This window comes from Megalobrama amblycephala, linkage group LG3, assembly GCF_018812025.1.
Source record: "Megalobrama amblycephala isolate DHTTF-2021 linkage group LG3, ASM1881202v1, whole genome shotgun sequence".
Classification (NCBI taxonomy): domain Eukaryota; kingdom Metazoa; phylum Chordata; class Actinopteri; order Cypriniformes; family Xenocyprididae; genus Megalobrama; species Megalobrama amblycephala.
Window position 1 is genome coordinate 43,563,727 of NC_063046.1, and position 19,067 is coordinate 43,582,793.

The 19,067-nt window shown below is 39.5% G+C and overlaps 1 protein-coding gene across 9 annotated transcripts in view; it reads left to right on the forward strand.

Moving 5' to 3' along the window:
- The window catches only part of neo1a (neogenin 1a), a 199,834-nt gene extending 182,389 nt beyond the window's left edge, over window positions 1-17,445 (forward strand). For 2 of the 9 annotated variants that reach the window (XM_048185578.1, XM_048185582.1), the window contains exons 17-29: window positions 1,863-2,095; window positions 2,206-2,344; window positions 2,878-2,985; window positions 3,212-3,406; window positions 3,872-3,904; window positions 4,267-4,326; window positions 7,362-7,500; window positions 7,625-7,860; window positions 8,860-8,952; window positions 9,543-9,701; window positions 10,201-10,449; window positions 13,689-13,813; window positions 15,565-17,445. In XM_048185578.1, coding sequence (XP_048041535.1) covers window positions 1,863-2,095; window positions 2,206-2,344; window positions 2,878-2,985; window positions 3,212-3,406; window positions 3,872-3,904; window positions 4,267-4,326; window positions 7,362-7,500; window positions 7,625-7,860; window positions 8,860-8,952; window positions 9,543-9,701; window positions 10,201-10,449; window positions 13,689-13,813; window positions 15,565-15,648 — 1,853 coding nt within the window. In that variant the 3' untranslated portion in view covers window positions 15,649-17,445. Of the gene's footprint in view, window positions 1-1,862; window positions 2,096-2,205; window positions 2,345-2,877; window positions 2,986-3,211; window positions 3,407-3,871; window positions 3,905-4,266; window positions 4,327-7,361; window positions 7,505-7,624; window positions 7,861-8,859; window positions 8,953-9,542; window positions 9,702-10,200; window positions 10,450-13,688; window positions 13,814-15,474 lie in introns of those variants that run through there. The other 7 variants (XM_048185580.1, XM_048185585.1, XM_048185583.1 and 4 more) reach the window with 6 other exon arrangements.
- The last annotated feature ends 1,622 nt before the right edge of the window (window positions 17,446-19,067 follow it).

The following is a 19,067-nucleotide window of genomic DNA, read 5'->3' on the forward strand; positions in this document are numbered from 1 at the left end:
TTTTGCCTCTACCAGGATATACAGACATGTTTAGCATAGAAAAAGAGATTCTATTACTGCACTTAAAGCTGTATGTGTGCTCAATGAGTGAAATACTGTATGCTAAAGAGTGCATTACTTTGCTTTATAGGTGTATTGTTTTGTTAGGCATTGCATGCTAGTTGGACAGCGAGTCCGTTTACATTCCGCTTTTTACCAAAATTCCAGGGAACAAATCAAAGCTCAGCCTCACATAGTGCTCTCTAAGGGGCTGTGTGAAAGAGGTCTGCTTCATCACTGGAAAATAACCTGGGTTTTTTTCTCTTTCCACTTTTCCATTTGAAAATAGCCAGAAAAAAAAAAAAGTGTTTTCATTTTCACACATATAAAAGCCAGTGAGCATATTTTCCCACTCCAGATTGTTATTCTTGGGGGGAGTGTTTAGGAAAACAGGTGATTTAAGGCAGGCAAACCGCTTTAAATCTATAAAAGGATCAGACTTTCACACTTATTTCCTGTGCTCGTATTTGACACTATCGTATCAGCAAACCCGAGCTGCACGGTACATTGAAAATATTTGAAAGATTTAGCTTGATATAAAGCTGTAGAGAAAAATAAAAAAGTGCATCTCTAATGCCTTGACCTAGACAAGGTCATGGTTTCCACAGCTCGAATAAAAATGAATAGACACGAAAGAAAAATGAAAACATTTTCTTTTGCTTCGTCCTCTGAACACATTTGATTAAATTTCAGTATAAGTATTATTCATTAGAGCAACAGATCTTCATACTGATGAGTTTGATGTAATCCTGATAATTCAATAGATTTTCCAACCTTGCAAGAAATATAAGGTGTAATAAATGTAATTAATCGTGAAGAACAGACCAAAAGGAACTAAAATTTCATGGGAAAAAGGAAATTGTACAGGTTTAAAATGACATGAGGGTGAAAAATTACTTTCAGTAGACAAAAACTCCATTAAACAGTTTTGAAAGTTACATGTGTTCTAGGACTTTTATCCCAACACTAAAGCCGCATTTCTCTCGAAATTTGTCCCAGGAAATATTTTCCCCCCAGACCTGTTGCTGTCTGCATTTCCATCGCAGTCTAAAGTACCTTGAAGTTTAGGCAAATTAGTCCGGTGACGTAGGACTGTGCGCGACTTTCCAGTTCCTGCTGGATTTCGTCCTCCGCATATAAACTTAATAAAACCTGAACCTCAGTGTCGGTCCATCGGTCGTACTTCCAAGTCCCACCCCTGAACTTTGAAAAAGTACTACCTCATGAGCAGGGACTTTATGAGAGGGAAATTTTTACCCAGAACTTCATTTAGACCCTGGTTCTTGCACTGAGTACCACCCCAAAGTCCCTAGTTCCTGGGGAAAGTTCCTGCAGTGGAAACGCGGCTTGAGTCTATCCCTCACAGCCTTGTTTTCATCCAAGATGAGGACTAGCCTGACTAAGGTTTATCAGCAAGGTTATAACCGTTTTGCTCACAATTCATTGGCTGTGCTCTGTATTCCAGGCTTTGTGTATATGAACACTCACTGTCTTACAGATCATTTCCTTTCTTTATTTGTAATGTAGCTGCTAGTGAACCGAGCTGATGTAGTTCCTTGACTCATTGTAGATGTAGTTCTCTGTAGCTCTGGATGGTCTCATGATATCCTGTTCTAATACAATATTTTCTCTCTTTCTCCTTTCCCAATCCCACCTCCACATTCCTCCCCTCCTCACTCCCATTTTAACCCATTAACACGTTCTCCCCCTTCGTTACGTGTCTCCCGTCCTAAAACCCTCCCCTTTTACGTGTAATCGTGCTCACTTTTTTTGCCTTTCACCTTTTTATTTTTGCCATGGGACATTGTGTAATTTGCCTGCAGACCCCGTAGACCCTGATGTTGATTTGTACGAACTTTTCCATGCTCCATACACTCCAGTACCAGACCCTTTACCCATGCTGCCTCCTGTGGGCGTTCAGGCATCTGTTCTGAGCCACGACACCATCAAAGTCACCTGGGCGGACAACTCGCTGCCCAAGAACCAGAAGATCACAGATGCACGCTACTACACAGTGCGCTGGAAGACCAACATACCTGCAAACACAAAGTTTAAGGTATGGTTAACAGAATCTACCCTGCTCACAGCATCTGTCCGTAGGACAAGGTGGCGTAAGGTGGATAATTTTTAGTTGTAACACCACTGACATTGATTTATTCATTATAGGTGGCTAATACCACCACACTAACTCACACGGTGACGGGTCTTAAGCCCAACACTTTGTACGAGTTCTCTGTCATGGTGACCAAGGGCCGGAGGACCAGCACCTGGAGCATGACTGCACATGGAACAACTTTTGAAACAAGTAAGTACTCTACATGGGGCAGGTTGCGACCTCAACGTGGCAATCGTGTTGGTCATGTGACTGAATACTACTAAGAGTAAGTCTACAATAAAGAAAAGAAAGAAAAAAGTAGTTTAAAACTTACTCAGGTATACTTAATTTTCCACGTTCCGCTCCATCTCATGCAGTCAAGAGCGCGAGCCTTTCAGTGTATATTCCTTTGGCCGTGAGCATGGAACGACACATTCGGCGTGTACCCACAATCTAGTGTACTTTGTTTTCAGGCGCTCAAGTCACTCATACTCGCAGACATTTTTTACGCAAACCATTGCGAAACCCGGATGGCTGAAGTATACTTCGGGCTTTAGAATTTTTTTGTATGCAATTTGTCAAGAAAATATTCAGTTTAATAACCCGTCAAGTAAAAAGTAATAGCAAAAAGTTGCTTTTTGGCAGTTTTGTTGTACGTGTAAATGGACTTAATGAGCATTAAACATCAAGTGTGAGGGAATTTCTGCATTTGTAGTGTTGATTAAATTTGTCTTTCTCCCCAGTCCCAAGTTCTGCACCTAAAGATGTGACTGTAGTGAGCAAAGAGGGGCGACCACGAACCATCATCGTCAACTGGCAGCCACCTTCAGAAGCCAATGGCAAGATCACAGGTGACAATGTTATATTAAAAATATAGAACCAGTTATAGACAGTGACAGTTAATTTTGCCTTAAACCATGATCACACTACACTTTGAACATTTCTATGGACACTGAAATGGTTATAATATGACTGGGGTGTCTCTTTTGAAACCATTATTCAACATATAATACATCATAATACTCCACTTATAATCATCTATAACGTGCCTCTGTATCACTTTCTCTGCCTTCCCAGGTTACATCATTTACTATAGCACTGATGTGAATGCAGAGGTTCATGATTGGGTCATTGAACCAGTAGTGGGAAACAGGCTAACCCATCAAATTCAGGAGCTGACCCTTGATACCACCTACTACTTCAAGATCCAGGCACGTAACTCCAAGGGGATGGGTCCCATGTCTGAAGCTGTCCAGTTTCGCACTCCTAAAGGTAAACCAGCTGATTAATGGAGACAGTTTTCATCTGATGAATGAGAACAATCATTGCTGCCTGATGAAAAGACCAGCATATGTAGGGAAATGAATCCCAAGATATGATGGGATACTGGTGTAACCACCAGGCTTCTTATGTGGCTTAACCATCAAGATGTCCTTGATCAACCAGAAGAGACCAACTAGATCAGTAGCAAACCACAATGAACTAGCCTAAACCAAAGTGTACCAATATAGAAATTCATGCTGTTCTTTTCAGCAGGGTTTGGTTGCTAAATTATATTAACATATACACATCTGCTATTTTTAACCCAACCTGAAGCTTAACCCTTTGCGTTAGCCTGACCTCACTGATCTTTCATGCGGGCTCATGCACAAGCCACCCATGGGGCTCCTGCTTAGCTCTGACTGCACGCCTCTCTCCCTCTAACTTGTCTCCTCTCCTTCTGCTTTGTCTTGCTAGCTGAATCCTCTGACAAAATGGCTAATGACCAAGGTAATTGCTCTCTCTTCTCTTATTCCTCTAATGTCCTCAAATTGAAGTGAGCAGCTGAAATTCATCAGCAGGAAAGATCCAGTTGGTGTATAGTATATTTGCTTGCCTGACTGCCATTTACTAAGAGTTTATCAGTGGAATGCAGATGTGGCTACAACTTCATACTACTAACAGTTTTCCCCAAGCAATTTTTTCTCAAAAGATGAGCGTCATGCTCTTCTCTGAAGTACATTTGGTGGCTGATCTGTTTAAACTGCATGTTATTTTACCAATGGATGAAAGATGTCTTGATGTGAACTTTACATGAGAGCTGTAGATTCCAGTGTGCCACTTGCTAATTTTTCATATTTGACCTCTTGTAGCTTCTGGTCCAGTGAAACAAGGAAGACCCTCTGCACCAGAACATGGCTTTGGATCAGTCGGTAATTGCTGTTTTTATGTTTCCAAAAACAAACCCTGGAAGTAACCTAGCAATGGCTTAGCAATGATGTAGCACTGCAACAATCAAGAATACGCCCTAGTACTGTACCTAGTATCACCTAGTAATACCAAAACAACCACCCACTAGTCCCTAGTAATAACTTTGCAATGCCCTTGCAGTACTACCTAGCAACATCATATTAACACCCGTGCAACCACCAACCAATGCCATAACACCTGCCTAGTAATCCCTAGCAATCACCCACAACAACTTAGCAACACCTTAATAACAACCGAGCGACCATTTATTAACACCCTAACACCTTAGCAGTACCTTTCAACCACCTAGCAATACACTATCAACAACATATAAACAACTTGCAACAGCTTAGCAATGCCCCAGTTCCTAGCAACACCTTAATAATGACCTAGCAACCACTTTGCAACACCATAGCGGCATCTTGCAATACCTTATCAACAAGTAGCACTTTGCAACCACCTACCAATGCTCATTAAACACCCAGCTCCAGCTTAGCAGTGCTCCACCAATCACCCAGAAAATGCCATAGAAACTTCCCGGAAGGCCCTAGCAACCAATTTATTAACCTTCCAACACCTTCATAACAGGGTAGCAACCACATAGTAATTACACCTTACAACAGCTTAGCAATGCCATATGAACCACCCCACAGTCTTTAGCAACCACCCACAACAACCTAGCAACATCTTAATAACACTTAGTAATACCTGAGCAAACACCTAGCAAACACCTACCAATGCAATAACACCTGCCTAGTAATCCCTAGTAACCACCCACAACTACTTAGCAACACCTTAATAACAACTGAGCAACCCTTTATCAACACCTAACAACACCTTAGCAGTACATTTCAACCACCTACCTATGCCCTATTAACAATATATAAACACCTTGCAACAGATTCGCAATTCCATAGCAACCCCCATTCCCTAGCAACACCTTCATAACAACCTAGCAACCACTTAGCAACATCGTAGCAGTGCCTTGCAACCACATAGCAATGCCTTATCTACTACATTTTAACACCCTTGTAAAACACCCAAAACAACATAGCAACGCCTTAATAATGACCTAGCAACCACTTGGCAACACCCTAGGAGCATCTTGCAATCATCTAGCAACACCTTATCAGCAACATATTAACATCCTAACAGCACATTATAACCACCTAGCAACACTCATCAACAGTACAATATATTAAACTAGAAAACACCAAGCAACAGCTTTGCAATTCCATAGCAACCACCCAGTAGTCCCAAACAACAACTCCAATAACCTAGCAACACCTTAGCAATACCTTGCAACTAGTGATGGCGAGATGAAGCCTTGTGAAGCATTGAAGCTTTTCAGCCAAGTGGTTCACAAAAGGGGTCATTTCTCGAGGCTTCATTTGCTCACAATACCACCTGGTGGACAAAGAGTGTAAAACAAGCAGATACATTACAGATGACCTGATGTGATCTGATACACTTTATTTTGCGCCAGTTAAGGCTTAGAAATAACAGTGAAGAAAAAATCAATTTCCACATAGACTAATCTATTTATATGGTTATAATGTGTATTTTCTGGTGGTATAAAATGATTGTATAACATAACACGTGATGGATCCGAAATGATTTATATTCATTTATGCATGTTCATTTATTCATATTCTATGTAATCATTTATCATTAATCATTTTTAATCTCTTAACATCATTTATTGGTTATGATTTTCAATGTTACTTACGATTTCAAGTATTCATATCATCTTACTCGAGTTACTCACATATAATCACTTATATTCAAGTAGAACCACATATTTACTCCATATTATGCTCTTTTGTTGTTTTGATCTCTATTGTGTTATTTCACCTGTTGAACTGTGTGACTTTGATGTTCCAAGTTAACTTTAAGTTTCTGAGTAAAAGAGGGTTTGGTATCTTTGTGGTTGAGGTTCCTGCCAAAATTTGACCAAAGCGTAAATGTTCTTAGAATGAATCACATGATGTACTTTTTCTGCAATAATATTTTGTATCTTTGTATTCAAATGAAAGGGAATTTTTTTGTCAAATGTTAACTTGTTATTGTATTATTCCGAAGAAGGTGTTACCCCACCCATTTAGATACTATTTTGGGGCGTTTATGCTCTGTTTGATAATGTCAACTGTCACGAGATCACAAAATTATCCAATGATTGTCAGAATACCAGGAAATCGTCAAATGTCATGAATTTCTTTAAAAACTCCAAGCCATGGAAAGGTTCATTTTGACCTTTCTTATCCCTCCGAATGTGATGTAAGTTTTTCCAATCTTGGGGTATAAAACTTGGCTCATTCTCTCGATTGGTACCTCTTTTCCTGCTATCTTGATTGCATCTTGCTGTCTCGTTGGCACCATTTCTAATGATTTTCTTGCAAATTACTATACTCAGATTTCAGAATGTTCTTATCATAAATGTTCGATTTCAGATTTTAATTTTTACCTTTTGGTTTTATTAAACATTTTCATTATTGATTGGAATTTGCGTGTGAGGTTAATTTTAATTGGAAATGAATAAATAATTTTTCTTCAACGGCATCACAGCCTGGACTTAATTTTCTCAAGAATTCGCACCAACACGTATTGGCTTCAAATGAATGGGACTATTAAATGTTTAAATAAATTCTTTGGTCATAATAGGCAGGAGGGGTGATATTATTATTCTAAAAACACACATTTTGAGGGGATCCCATGGGTTGCTTATTTATCTGTCAAAATGTTGCGCCAAGATTCGAACCGCATCCTGAACCAGTCAGGTGGAAGCGAGGATTTCTCGACACATGCTCTGAAGCTTTGGCACAGAACGTAACCTCACTACTTGCAACCACCTAGAAATGCCTTACCGACACCCTTGTAAACATGTAGCAATTGCTTAGCAACACCCTAGCAACCACATAGCAGTACTCAACCAACTCCCTCTTCTGTCAAACAGTTTGTCTTGATATAACGTTATGACCATAGATTTTCCATGTTTCAGGGAAACCAGATATGTCTGGCACTGGTGATAACCACATCCTGGTTATTGTCATCATTGTGTCCGTGGGTGCATTTACCATCATTGTGGTGGTGGTTGGCGCCTTCCTGTGTACACGCCGTACCACAACACAGCAGAAGAAGTAAGTTCCTCACAAAGTTCAAGTTCAGATCTCCTGATGATGAGCAGTCCAAATCCTCAGTCCTGGCATAAGGGTAAATGTGTTTGCCACAACCTTCCCTCAAACTGTTTGATATGATCTCCAGGAAACGTGCAGCCTGCAAGTCCGCCAATGGATCCCACAAGTATAAGGGCAACTCCAAAGATCTGAAGCCACCAGACCTCTGGATCCACCATGAACGCTTGGAGCTAAAACCTATTGACAAATCGCCCGAACCCAATCCAGTTATGACCGACACGCCAATCCCCCGAACCTCCCAAGACATCACCCCGGTGGACAGCTCCATGGATCCTATGCTCCAGAGACGTAACTCCTACCGTGGTAAGAATTTTGATTTAAAGACCCCATGAAATCAAAAAGTTTTGTCTGTCAAGGCCATCTACGTATATAGACCTTATGCACCAGAGAAACAAGCACGCAGCCATCTTTAGAATGTTGTGCTTGAACTTCTGTTTTTGCGGTAGCTCTGTAGATTTCTATGGCATCGCTGTTGAAGAGTAAGTAGCTGGTGAAGTACTTATGATAGTGTTAACAAAAGTTATCGTGAGTATTGTAATGTTTGAAGCGGTCTGTAGACCGGGAACATTTAAAATGAGTGGTTCATTCATAAATCCGTAAGATCTTACCTTCATGCTGTGGAATTACAAATTGGAAGATAGAGCAACGAGTGCAGTGCTGAAAAGGGGCGGGGCTACATAAGGTCTATACCAGTAAACTCCCAAACTTCTGGAGATTTTTGACTTATTTATAGTATTGCTCTTTCGGGAAAATAGACCAGACCCCTCCCTCAATATCAAGTAGCAAATCATTGTTTTGCCATGCTATGATGTAAACTTAAGGGCATTGGCTATTTAAAAAAGTCCAGACCCAACTTATGGTCTCATTAGGAAAAACATCAGCACAATAAAGAAATTTGTAACAATTTCATGGGGTCTTTAAACCACCTTCACCTGCTGCATCATCCATGACATCATTCCAGCTGCTGCTTTTGATGGATGCTTCAAAGTCATGTCTACTATTTGTCGTTATTGCTTGAGATTGGCATGTTCCTTGCTTAAAATGGAAAAACGTGCAGCCTTGTTTCTTTTGTTTTTGTGGCATGAATGGTGATATCCTTCTGCTGCTGCCTACTCCTACAGTTCTCCTGATGTGTGCGTTTACAGTGCCCTCTAATGGACAAACAATAGAATCTCACTGCATTAGTGAAAACATCACATGATCTTGGCAACTCACTCTAGGAAGTCAGCTGGTAGTCTTCACAGGGCTCTTGTATTGGGAGCCTGTCTCATTCTGATTAGCTGGTCGCTGTCTGATTTGCAGGCCATGAATCAGAGGACAGCATGTCTACACTGGCAGGCCGTCGGGGAATGAGACCTAAAATGATGATGCCCTTTGATGCACAACCCCCTCAGCGTAAGTGTGTCATCCTGAACCAGGGACCGGACCCCCTAAATTTGGATATTAAGCTCTTTGGAATAACATATAGTCCTCAAACAAGGTTCCCTGAGTTCATTATAGTAGTTGTAGGCCAAAAAACATACTCTACTCAAGTACATGGATGCAAATGGCTCTAGCTACACAAGCAAAATTTCACATGTTGTTTCATTTCCAAATGCGCCAGAATGTTCAGGTCAACTTCTGTCATGGCAGAGCAAGTTTATTGCTCAGCAAATTAGTTAGTTATTTAAACTGTCTACATGTTTATAGTTAACTACCTAAATAAAAACCGGTAACTATCACCCCCTTGAGGGTGAGGTTTCTTAGCACCACAGCAACGAAAGAACGAGCTGGTCAAGCATTTGTGTCTGCATTTGTATACTTGTCTAGAGTATGTTCTTAGCCTTACAATAATTCTTTAACCTAGCAACATAGCATGTCTTTCAGTCTTTGTAGTTCTTTGTTTGCATGAGCAGATGTTATAGATGCACCATGCTCGCCATAATCTCATAGCTTTGTGTGCGAGGTCTAAACCATGGCGCTCTATTATTTGTGTGCATTCGCAGCTGTGATTAGTGCTCACCCCATCCATTCCCTCGATAACCATCACCATCATTATCACTTGGGCAGCCTGGCCTCGCCGACACGCAGCTATCTCCACCACCAGAGCAGCACACGGTCCATCGCCACCCCCATCTCTCATCTAGACAGGGCAGAGTCCACAGGTGAGAGTGCATTAGTGGGGCTTCGTGAAGGCCTTGATCACCCCTGGATACAAATTTGTTAGTCCACATTGAGACTCCATATATGAAGCTGGAATTTGTTCTTTTTTTCCTCTCAAAATGGAGGTACACTTGGTTGGTGACCAAGGGATTGTAGTTAAACGTTCTCTTAACTTCATTTCCCTCTTTATCTCTCTGTTTGAACATACCTCCTTTTTCAGCATTTGCAAGACTTCAGTCTTGCTCATATGCAAAACCTGCATGCCTAGCAGGATGCTCTAGAGCAGGGGTGGGCAAACTCGGTCCTGGAGGGCCACTGTCCTCCAGAGTTTTGCTCCAACTTGCCTCAACACACCTGTCTGGAAGTTTCTAGTATGCTTAAGACCTTGATTAGCTGGTTCAGGTGTGTTTAATTGGGGTTGGAGCTAAACTCTGCAGGAGCAGGATTGGACACCCCTGCTCTAGAGTCTATGTTCTGACCCAGATGCTGTTGTAATTACAGAGTCTGTAAGGAACACCCCTAGTGCCGACCTGCTCCCTCCATCTGGGCAGCCCTCCTGTACCACTGACCTTTCAGAGACAGACATTAGCTACCACAGCTCAGTCACTGAGGAGGAGTCAGCGTTTACTACGCCCACAGCACACGTTCGTCCCACGCACCCACTCAAGAGTTTTGCAGTGCCTGCCATCCCAGCTCACCCCATGTATGACTCGGCAGCATTGCCCAGCACTCCACTGCTGTCTCAGACAGGTAAGTTCCCCTTTACACCATATATGTACGTCTATCTAGGGCGATCCAATCTAAATTTTAAAGGGTTAGTTCACCCAAAAATGAAATTTCTGTCATTAAGTACTCACGACCCTCATGTCGTTCCAAACCCGCAAGACCTTCGTTTGTCTTTGGAACACAAATTAAGATATTTTTTGATGAAATCCGAGGGTATCTGATCCACACATAGGCAGCAACGACACTGCACCTTTTTAGGTCCAGAAAGGTACTAAAGGCATCATTAAAACCGGCAACGTGACTACAGCGGTTCAACATTAATAGTAGGGCTGCAACAACGAATCGATAAAATCGATAAAATTCGATTATTAAAAGAGTTGGCAACTAATTTAATTATCGATTCGTTGTGTCGCGTGACTATTACGCCTCTCGGAGATGTTTGAGTATAAAAAAGCGCGGTTGAGCGCGAAGCAGAGCGGAGCAAAATAAATAAATAAATAGCAGAGCGGAGGTGAAGGAAAGACCATCGGTAGAGACCCGTAACGTTGTTCTGAACAGGCGCGCCGTTGGCACGGGGGACAGGGTGGTCAGGACCCCCGCAGTTTTGAAAAGACAGAAATCGACCTCCGCACTTTTGATACGGGCTGCTTCAATCAGTCACACTATATCATCTTTTAGCTTTGGATATTTTCTTTCAAATGAGACTATTTTCACGTTTCTGTGAGCTTTCGTTCATAAATAATCAACTGTTTTGTCGTGGATGTGAACAGGAAATGCGCTCTCGAACAGAGAAACACGCGATCTCCAAACCATCGATTAAAGCGTGCTAACATTTCAGGACAGGTCGATGGTACATAAATCATGCCCGAACGTTAACGTTTGTCAATCAAGCCAAACCGTCCATTCAGAAACCGAGAAATTTGACACTTTAAGGTAAGGAGGCTGATCTCTCAGGTTGATGCGCGAGCTGGCTTGACTGAAGTTTTCGTGAGGATTTAAGGTTTATGGACAGTTTTGATTTTGGTAATTACATCTAGAAAGATAAAAGCATTGATGGCATCTATAAAATAGATATCTGAAAGCGAAACGAAAGTGATATTGCCTCGTCCAGTGAGGAGGACGCACGAGAGGAGACCTGCGCTTTTAATTGGTATGTGTATACTGTAATACTGCATTTACAATGCTTATCAGTGGCATACACTTTGATCGCGAAAGTGAAAATCCAAAAGACTATGACTAAAACTAAATCAAAATTTGCTGTCAAAATTAACACTAATCTGTTGACATGTATATATTCTGTGCTTTGTCCCATATCGGTTATTGTTGACAAATGTATTTGTGTTGTACTTTTTAAATTTCATTTTAAAGTTTTTTATTGCACTTGGTCATCTTAAGCAAAACAAAAATATACATATTTTTGTGCACTTTATTTAAAAAAAAAAAAAACTATATATTTGGCAGATGTAAAGCATACATGTGTATGTTTTTTGTGTTAGTCCATTTTTTTTTGTTGTTTTTTTATTACTTTAACAGCTCAGGGATGTTAAAAGAGCAACCTGTTTTTGCACGTTCTGGGGATTTTTTGCACTGTGAATTTGCACTGTCCTTTCTGTTTTTGAATAAAAAAAATTAATTAATTGGTTGGAAATTAATGCCCCTCCCCCCATTTTTAATCGTAAAAATATTCGACAGATTAATCGATTTTTGAAATAAGCGTTAGTTGCAGCCCTAATTAATAGTGCAATATGTAATATTTTCTGTCCGCTAGAGGTCGCTGGAGGCCTGTTCAAAACAAAGGCTTAGCTTGATGACGCCAAGTTTGAGCGTGGAATTGCTTGGCGTCATCTGAGATGCTAGTGGTCTTCACCTCAACGGCCAGTGGAAAAGAATTGGGATAGGACTCGGGAAGAAATCATGTTCATGGATGCGATTATTAACGTTACTGTAGTATGAAGCAGAGCAGGACCGAGTGTTGTGGGAGATGAACGAGGAGCTGGAGCGATTGCGCAATGCCGCGAGCAGCTGAACTTTTATTATGTCACAGTCGCCGGCACCGCTTCTGCTTTTCCGGTCATGAGTATGAGGTAACACAGCTCTGTTTATCAGATTAGATACATTTGAGTGTGTTGAAAATGATTAACGTTACTCTGTGCGTTCGCTCGGCGGCTGCTGTGAGACACTGCAGTAAGATAGATCGATTTTAGAATATCAAATTAAATGCTGGATGGCTTGTGTTGATAAATGGCATGCAATTAATTTTAAATTGTATTGTATGTTGGAGAAAATTCTATATTACTGTTACTAAAAATAAAGCTGCATCTGATTATGCTATGTTAGCTACTTCACAAAATAGTGTTTTTCTCTGAGGCATGGTAAAGCATGGAACTCACGGAAAATCAAGAAAATTAGATTTAAACAATAAGACTAAACGTGTTGAGCTATATAACAATAATTAGTTTTCTGTCTATAAATATATTTGGTGTTTCCATGGCTACAAAATAAAACCGGAAACCGAGGGTAACGCGGGTATGACGCAATTGACAGGCGACTCCTCACACGTCCCGGAGCCTTTGTTAAAATTGCAATTTTCTCACGATTTACAAATAGTTGGAAACATTTGGGATATTGTAAGTACTCAAGTGAACAAAATATATAACACTGGCCTAGTGGTTTTTGGATATTTTACTGTAAAAGTCTTTCATATTGCACCGTTAATATCACAAAGCGACGAGAATACATTTTGCGCAAAAACAAAAATAATGACTTTATTCAACAAATTTGTCTGTCCCGTCGTACTGCTTCTCTATTTTTGCTGCAGAGCTTCAGTGTTTACACCCGAATGGCAGCTCAGTAAAAAAATCATTTTTGGGTGAATTAACCCTTTAACATTTAAAAGATGTTTAACATAGTCAGTTACATTAATTGAAATGAAAGCTATCAACCAAGATTTACCCTATTCCAAGCTATGAAATGAGAGTGTGTGTAGCATAAGTAATGTGGAATATTGAGCCTAAACTTATGCAGTGAGAATATAATAGGACCTAGAATAGAACCTTGTGGGATGCCACAGTTTAGAGTTGCTGAATAGGAAGGCAAATTCCCAGTACTGATGGAAAAGGTTCTGTCTTTTAAATAGAAAACTAATTTATGCCAGTAGCTTGTACAGTTGCCAGCACCAATAGTTGTCACACTCCAAATGCTTTAAAAAGAACAATGTACAATGTTAAAAAGAAGAAAGACACTGACTTGCGCAATTGTTTTAGGGCCTCACTCAGTTAAAACAGCCTCTATTGGTACATTGGGAAGGACGAGAACTCCTATGCCTGTCATAGTTCCAAGTGCACCGGATGTCTCGGAAGGCAGCAGACTTCATGAAGATGCAGGAAGTGTGAGTACTTTTGTTCCAATAAAGCTCTGTACTACAGAGAGGTTAGAAAACATCAGGAATATCACTCACTGTACAAAGTTCTGTCTTTTTACATTTCTTGTGATTTTTACAACAAAACCATGTACACCTGACTAATTTCTGTTACGCAGTAACTTTTGAATACTCAAAGTTATATATCTGTGTTAGAATTATTTCTCGTCAAGCCAGTGTTGTATGTTGTGTAGTATTGCAGCTTTGAGTCCAAGACAAATTTCCTGAAAAGGACAATAAAGTTCAACTCTAACTCTAAAATGTATCTTAAAGGGTTAGTTCACTTTCAAATTAAAATTTCCTGATAATATACCACCCCCATGTCATCCAAGATGTTCATGTCTTACTTTCTTCAGTCGAAAAGAAATTAAGGTTTTTGATGAAAACATTCCAGGATTTTTCTCCATATAGTGGACTTCAGTGGAGCCCAAACGGTTGAAGGTCAAAATGACAGTTTCATTGCAGCTTCAAAACGTTCTACACGATCCCAAATGAGGAATAAGGGTCTTATCTAGAGAAACCATCGCTCATTTTCTAAAATAAATAAATAAATAAATAAATTAACCATAAATGCTCATCTTGAACTAGCTCTCTTCTTCTCTATTAGAATTCCAGCAGTGTAGACGCTGCTAAGTGTATTACTGCCCTCCACAGGTCAAAGTTTGAACTAAATTGTCATATACAATATGCTAGTGCAAGTATATAACAATTAGTTCAAACTTTGACCTGTGGGGGGCAGTAATACACTTAGCAGTGTCGGAATTCTAATAGAGAAGAAGAAGAAGAGAGCTAGTTCAAGATGAGCATTTATGGTTAAAACGTATATAATTTTAATTTTGTTTTAGAAAATGAGCGATGGTTTCTCTAGATAAGACCCTTATTCCTCATCTGGGATCATGTAGAACGTTTTGTAGCTGCAATGAAACTGTAATTTTGACCTTCAACCGTTTGGGCTCCATTGAAGTCCACTATATGGAGAAAAATCCTGGAATGTTTTCATCAAAAACCTTAATTTCTTTTCGACTGAAGAAAGAAAGACATGAACATCTTGGATGACATGAGGGTGAGTAAATTATCAGGAAATTCGAATTTGAAAGTGAACTAATCCTTTAAATATTAGCTATAAGTTAGCCATCTGCTCCAAAAAAAAATTAGTTTCATCCAATTTAGTATGACAGGGACATGAAAATTTACTGCGTAATAGAAATACATTTGGCATTGCATTTGGCAAGAATACATTTCATCATTATGCAATGCATCAAACCCTATGACCTAAGAGTTTATAGCGCTGTGCTCTACTCTTTGACCAGCAAGAATGTCATGTACTATATTACATACTATAATGCTCAATAGATACTGTTACATATCGAATTTTATATATTTAAATTTACAACAAGATGATAACGTTTTAATGTCTTTTTTCTTTTCTCTCAAACCTTTACCTGCTCTCCCCTTTTAACGGCTGTATATATTACTCATTACATTTAATTTTGGAAATTTTGCTTGTTTAAACGAATTAAAACTGCTGAATGGTTCTCGTTTATCCTGCATAATGCACCATACTACCGTACCCCCTCATCCATTACCACGCATGTGGCTGTGCTATTTGATTTCCTGCTTTTCTTCTGCAGTACCATTGACCATCCCCTAGAAACCCAATCCCCCAAACCCCAGCTCACCCCAACCCCACCCCCCGCAGTAACCTTCTTCATCTCCTTCAGAATTACGAGACGGACGAGTTGACGGAGGAAATGGCCCATCTGGAGGGCTTAATGAAGGACCTAAACGCCATCACGACAGCCTGAGCACAATCCTCACAATAACACTAGACCTCACCCGCCACGGGGGGTGGGGGGGACGTACAGCACGGAGGAGTTCTCAATCATTCGCTAAATGGAGAGATAGGAAGGAGAAGGAGAGTGAGATAGAAAAATAAACAATAACGTTTGGGATACCTTACTTACTCTCAGGAAGGAGAACCCCATCAAACGAGGACAGTGGACATTCTGAGAAAGGACGTGCGGTTACTTCAACGAGACGATTGTGATTTTTCTCTCAGCATCCTAAATGTTTCCTTTTATTTTAGTGGAGACCGTTTGAAAAGACACCATTTTATTATCCTACGAAAAAAGGAAAAGTACAATATGCTGGTGTACGTGTTGGTGCTTGTAAGGCACAATTTACAGTGTTTCATTTGTGTCTTTTTTTTTTTTTTTTTCCTATGTTTTTTTGTATCTATATATATATATATATATATATTGCCCCCGTTCCAGTGAGGTGAACGTTGGACATCGTCCTTTTGATTTCTGCAAGTCATTTTGTATTAAGCATTTTGATTGATGTCTCATTCTCTTTTTGTATGTCATATAATGTGCCATGTCTTATTATTTTCTTAAACATGTTTTGTATTGTTTTATATGCATATAGACTTATCAGTTTGTATATATTTTTTAAAACGGACTCATGTTGTCACCACAGCAAAGTTTTTGACCTCTCGTGACAGTTTCCGTTAAGTCAGAGACACGCTGCTTTTTAATTTTGCAATTAGAATGGATTTTTGCAGTCTGCAGTGTCACTTCCCCCTTCAGCATTTTGCCTGTTTTAAATGGGAGTTCCCTTCAGAAATGCCTTATTAAATTTGTGTGGAATGGCAGAAATCAGTACAACTGGGAAATGTTTTCAAAATGTTTATCACACAACACTGTGATATTTATTCTGTAATGCTGAACTGTTAACCGGTTACTCGGTCTGTCGATAAGACAACGTAGACCTCCATCACACATGCTGGACTTGGTGCTGAAACTCAAAACTTCAGGTTCTACACGTGTAACTGATAAACGAACGAATTTGGTACATTGGAAAGTGCTTTATATGGTCTATTTCCTCTTGCTGCATTGGTGCAATTCTTCTATCAGAGCTTACACAAACTCAATGAATGAACGACATCCACTGTGAGATTTTACAGGCCACATTCTTGGCACTTAATGCAACGAAGTGCAAATGCAACAGACTTTTATGCAGAACTCCCAGTGCTCATCTTTAATTTTCATTCTATTTCTTGTATTTGTTTCATATGAAGTACTTGTATAAAATCTCAATGTGCGAGGCAAAAAAAACCCCAACTGTTCCAACCCTGCTGGATATGGTTTTGTTCTGTACCTTTACCCAAAGAAAATATGTAACAGCAATCATAATTTTGTTTTATGAATTTAATGTCACCTTGAATGTCATTCTGACTGTAAGAAATTCTGGGTAACTATAGGAACATGTTAAAAAGCTTGGTTAAAAACAATACAACCTATTTGGGGATAACCTATCAAACCTTTATTGCACTTTTTCAACAATTTCAAGAAAAGGAAAAAAAAAAAAACATTTTTACATATCCTGTGTTTTGAATATAAAGCTCTATTTGTGTAATGTAGTGTCATAGTTTAGCATAGGCAGCTGGTCTTATTTGTTCTTTTGCCTCTGAAATAATATTTGAGCGGCAGGTTTTACTGTGTTGCATATGCAGAATTCTGTTGTTGCTTATTTCTGTACAAAGATCTTCTCGCTGTCTCTAGAAATACTCTGTGGCTTTTTAAAAAAATATTCTAAAAACACTGCTTTTGGCTGTTTATTTACATGCATACACTTTAAATATTTCAAAAATTCCTTTTGTTTCTAGCATTTCCACACCATTTCAAAATATTGTTGACACATGATGCACTTTCCCAACTTTTGACAGAATTTTCTGACGATCCATGTTTTCACTGTTATACGGTAGGGGGCGCTATTACGTGTCTTCTGAAAGAGTACAGAATCTCTGGATCAAAACACAGGCGAAGCAGCAGCAGAAACAAACGGAAGAATTGTCACGATCATCAAATATTCAACAGCATTTAAATCAAATTTGTGTAACGTTAATGAATAAAATAGTCTGTTTTGATATTTGTTCTAAACCAGATCTGAACGTAGTCTTTAACAAAAACATGAGTTTTCTCAGCTTTTTGTTCAAATAGTTGCTTTTTTTAATGAAACACCCACATTCAAGTGATAAAATCCCATAAAACTAGAAAAAAATATTTTTTGATTCAAAGCTCATTTCTTTTGGTATCTTGTATGTTCACAGATATTCATTCAACAAAATATTCTGTGGTCCATGAAAGTTTTGTGAAAATTATCAAAAATGCTTTTAAATTTAAAATACGCTGGCGGGGGAAAAAAGTTAGTCACAATATGCAATTTTTCGCCCCTAGAGGTCGCTTATTTAAAACAAAGGCGTAGCTTGATGGCATCTTGGATGAGCTAATGTATTAAAGTTTTATTAACGTTACTGTGGTATGAAGCAGGGTGAGCCGAGAGCCGTGGGAGCGGAATGAGTGAACGCTAATGAGAGAGAACTGTGATACACACGGGTCTTGAGTCCAGTGGAGATTTTCTTATGGCAGATCGGAATTTGGAATTTTCCCACCATCTAGAAAATAAAATCTGGAAAGCCACTCAAAGTCGGACATCTGCTATGTGAACTCGGTACATCCCCGACCTCAGCGAGACATCACTTCCAAGATGTTGGCAGGTCCTGCTTTCAATGAGCATAAACGTAAAAACAAAAGATAACATTAGACTTTAACTTAATGTAATGAAACAGTGTTTTTTTTTTTTTTTTTCCATCAGCGGTTTTCAAAGCGATTTTGTTATTTTTATTTTTATTGTTTTTGCCATACTTTACACAAAATCATGATATGCTCTGGTTGTGTCCTGGTGACATCATGTGGTCAACGTGAACATGACGTGATTGACTGGAACTCACTGAAGTGGGACATTTAATTTGGGATATTCCCAGGTCCAACCATCTCAAACGAGTGCTGCAGTCGGCCGCTTCAGCTCTTTTCGTTGTGTATGTGGGGTAACGCAGCACTGTTTTACATGGTTGAAACAATCATACTAAATACCTTTGAGTGTTGAAGGTGTTGTAACATTACTCTGTGTGTTCACTCAGTGGCTGGTATGAGACACTTATGTTGCACTTTTCAGTAATCTAGATCAATATTAACAAAAACCTGATGCCTTGTATTGCTAAATGACATGCAATTAATTTTAAAACATATTGCATGATGGAGAAAGCTGATTATGCTATGTTAGTCACTTAGCAAAAGTGTTGTCTCTGAGGCATGGTAAAAACATGGTACTCGTGGTACATCAAGAAAACAAGAGATTCAAACAATAAGACTAACCGTGTTGA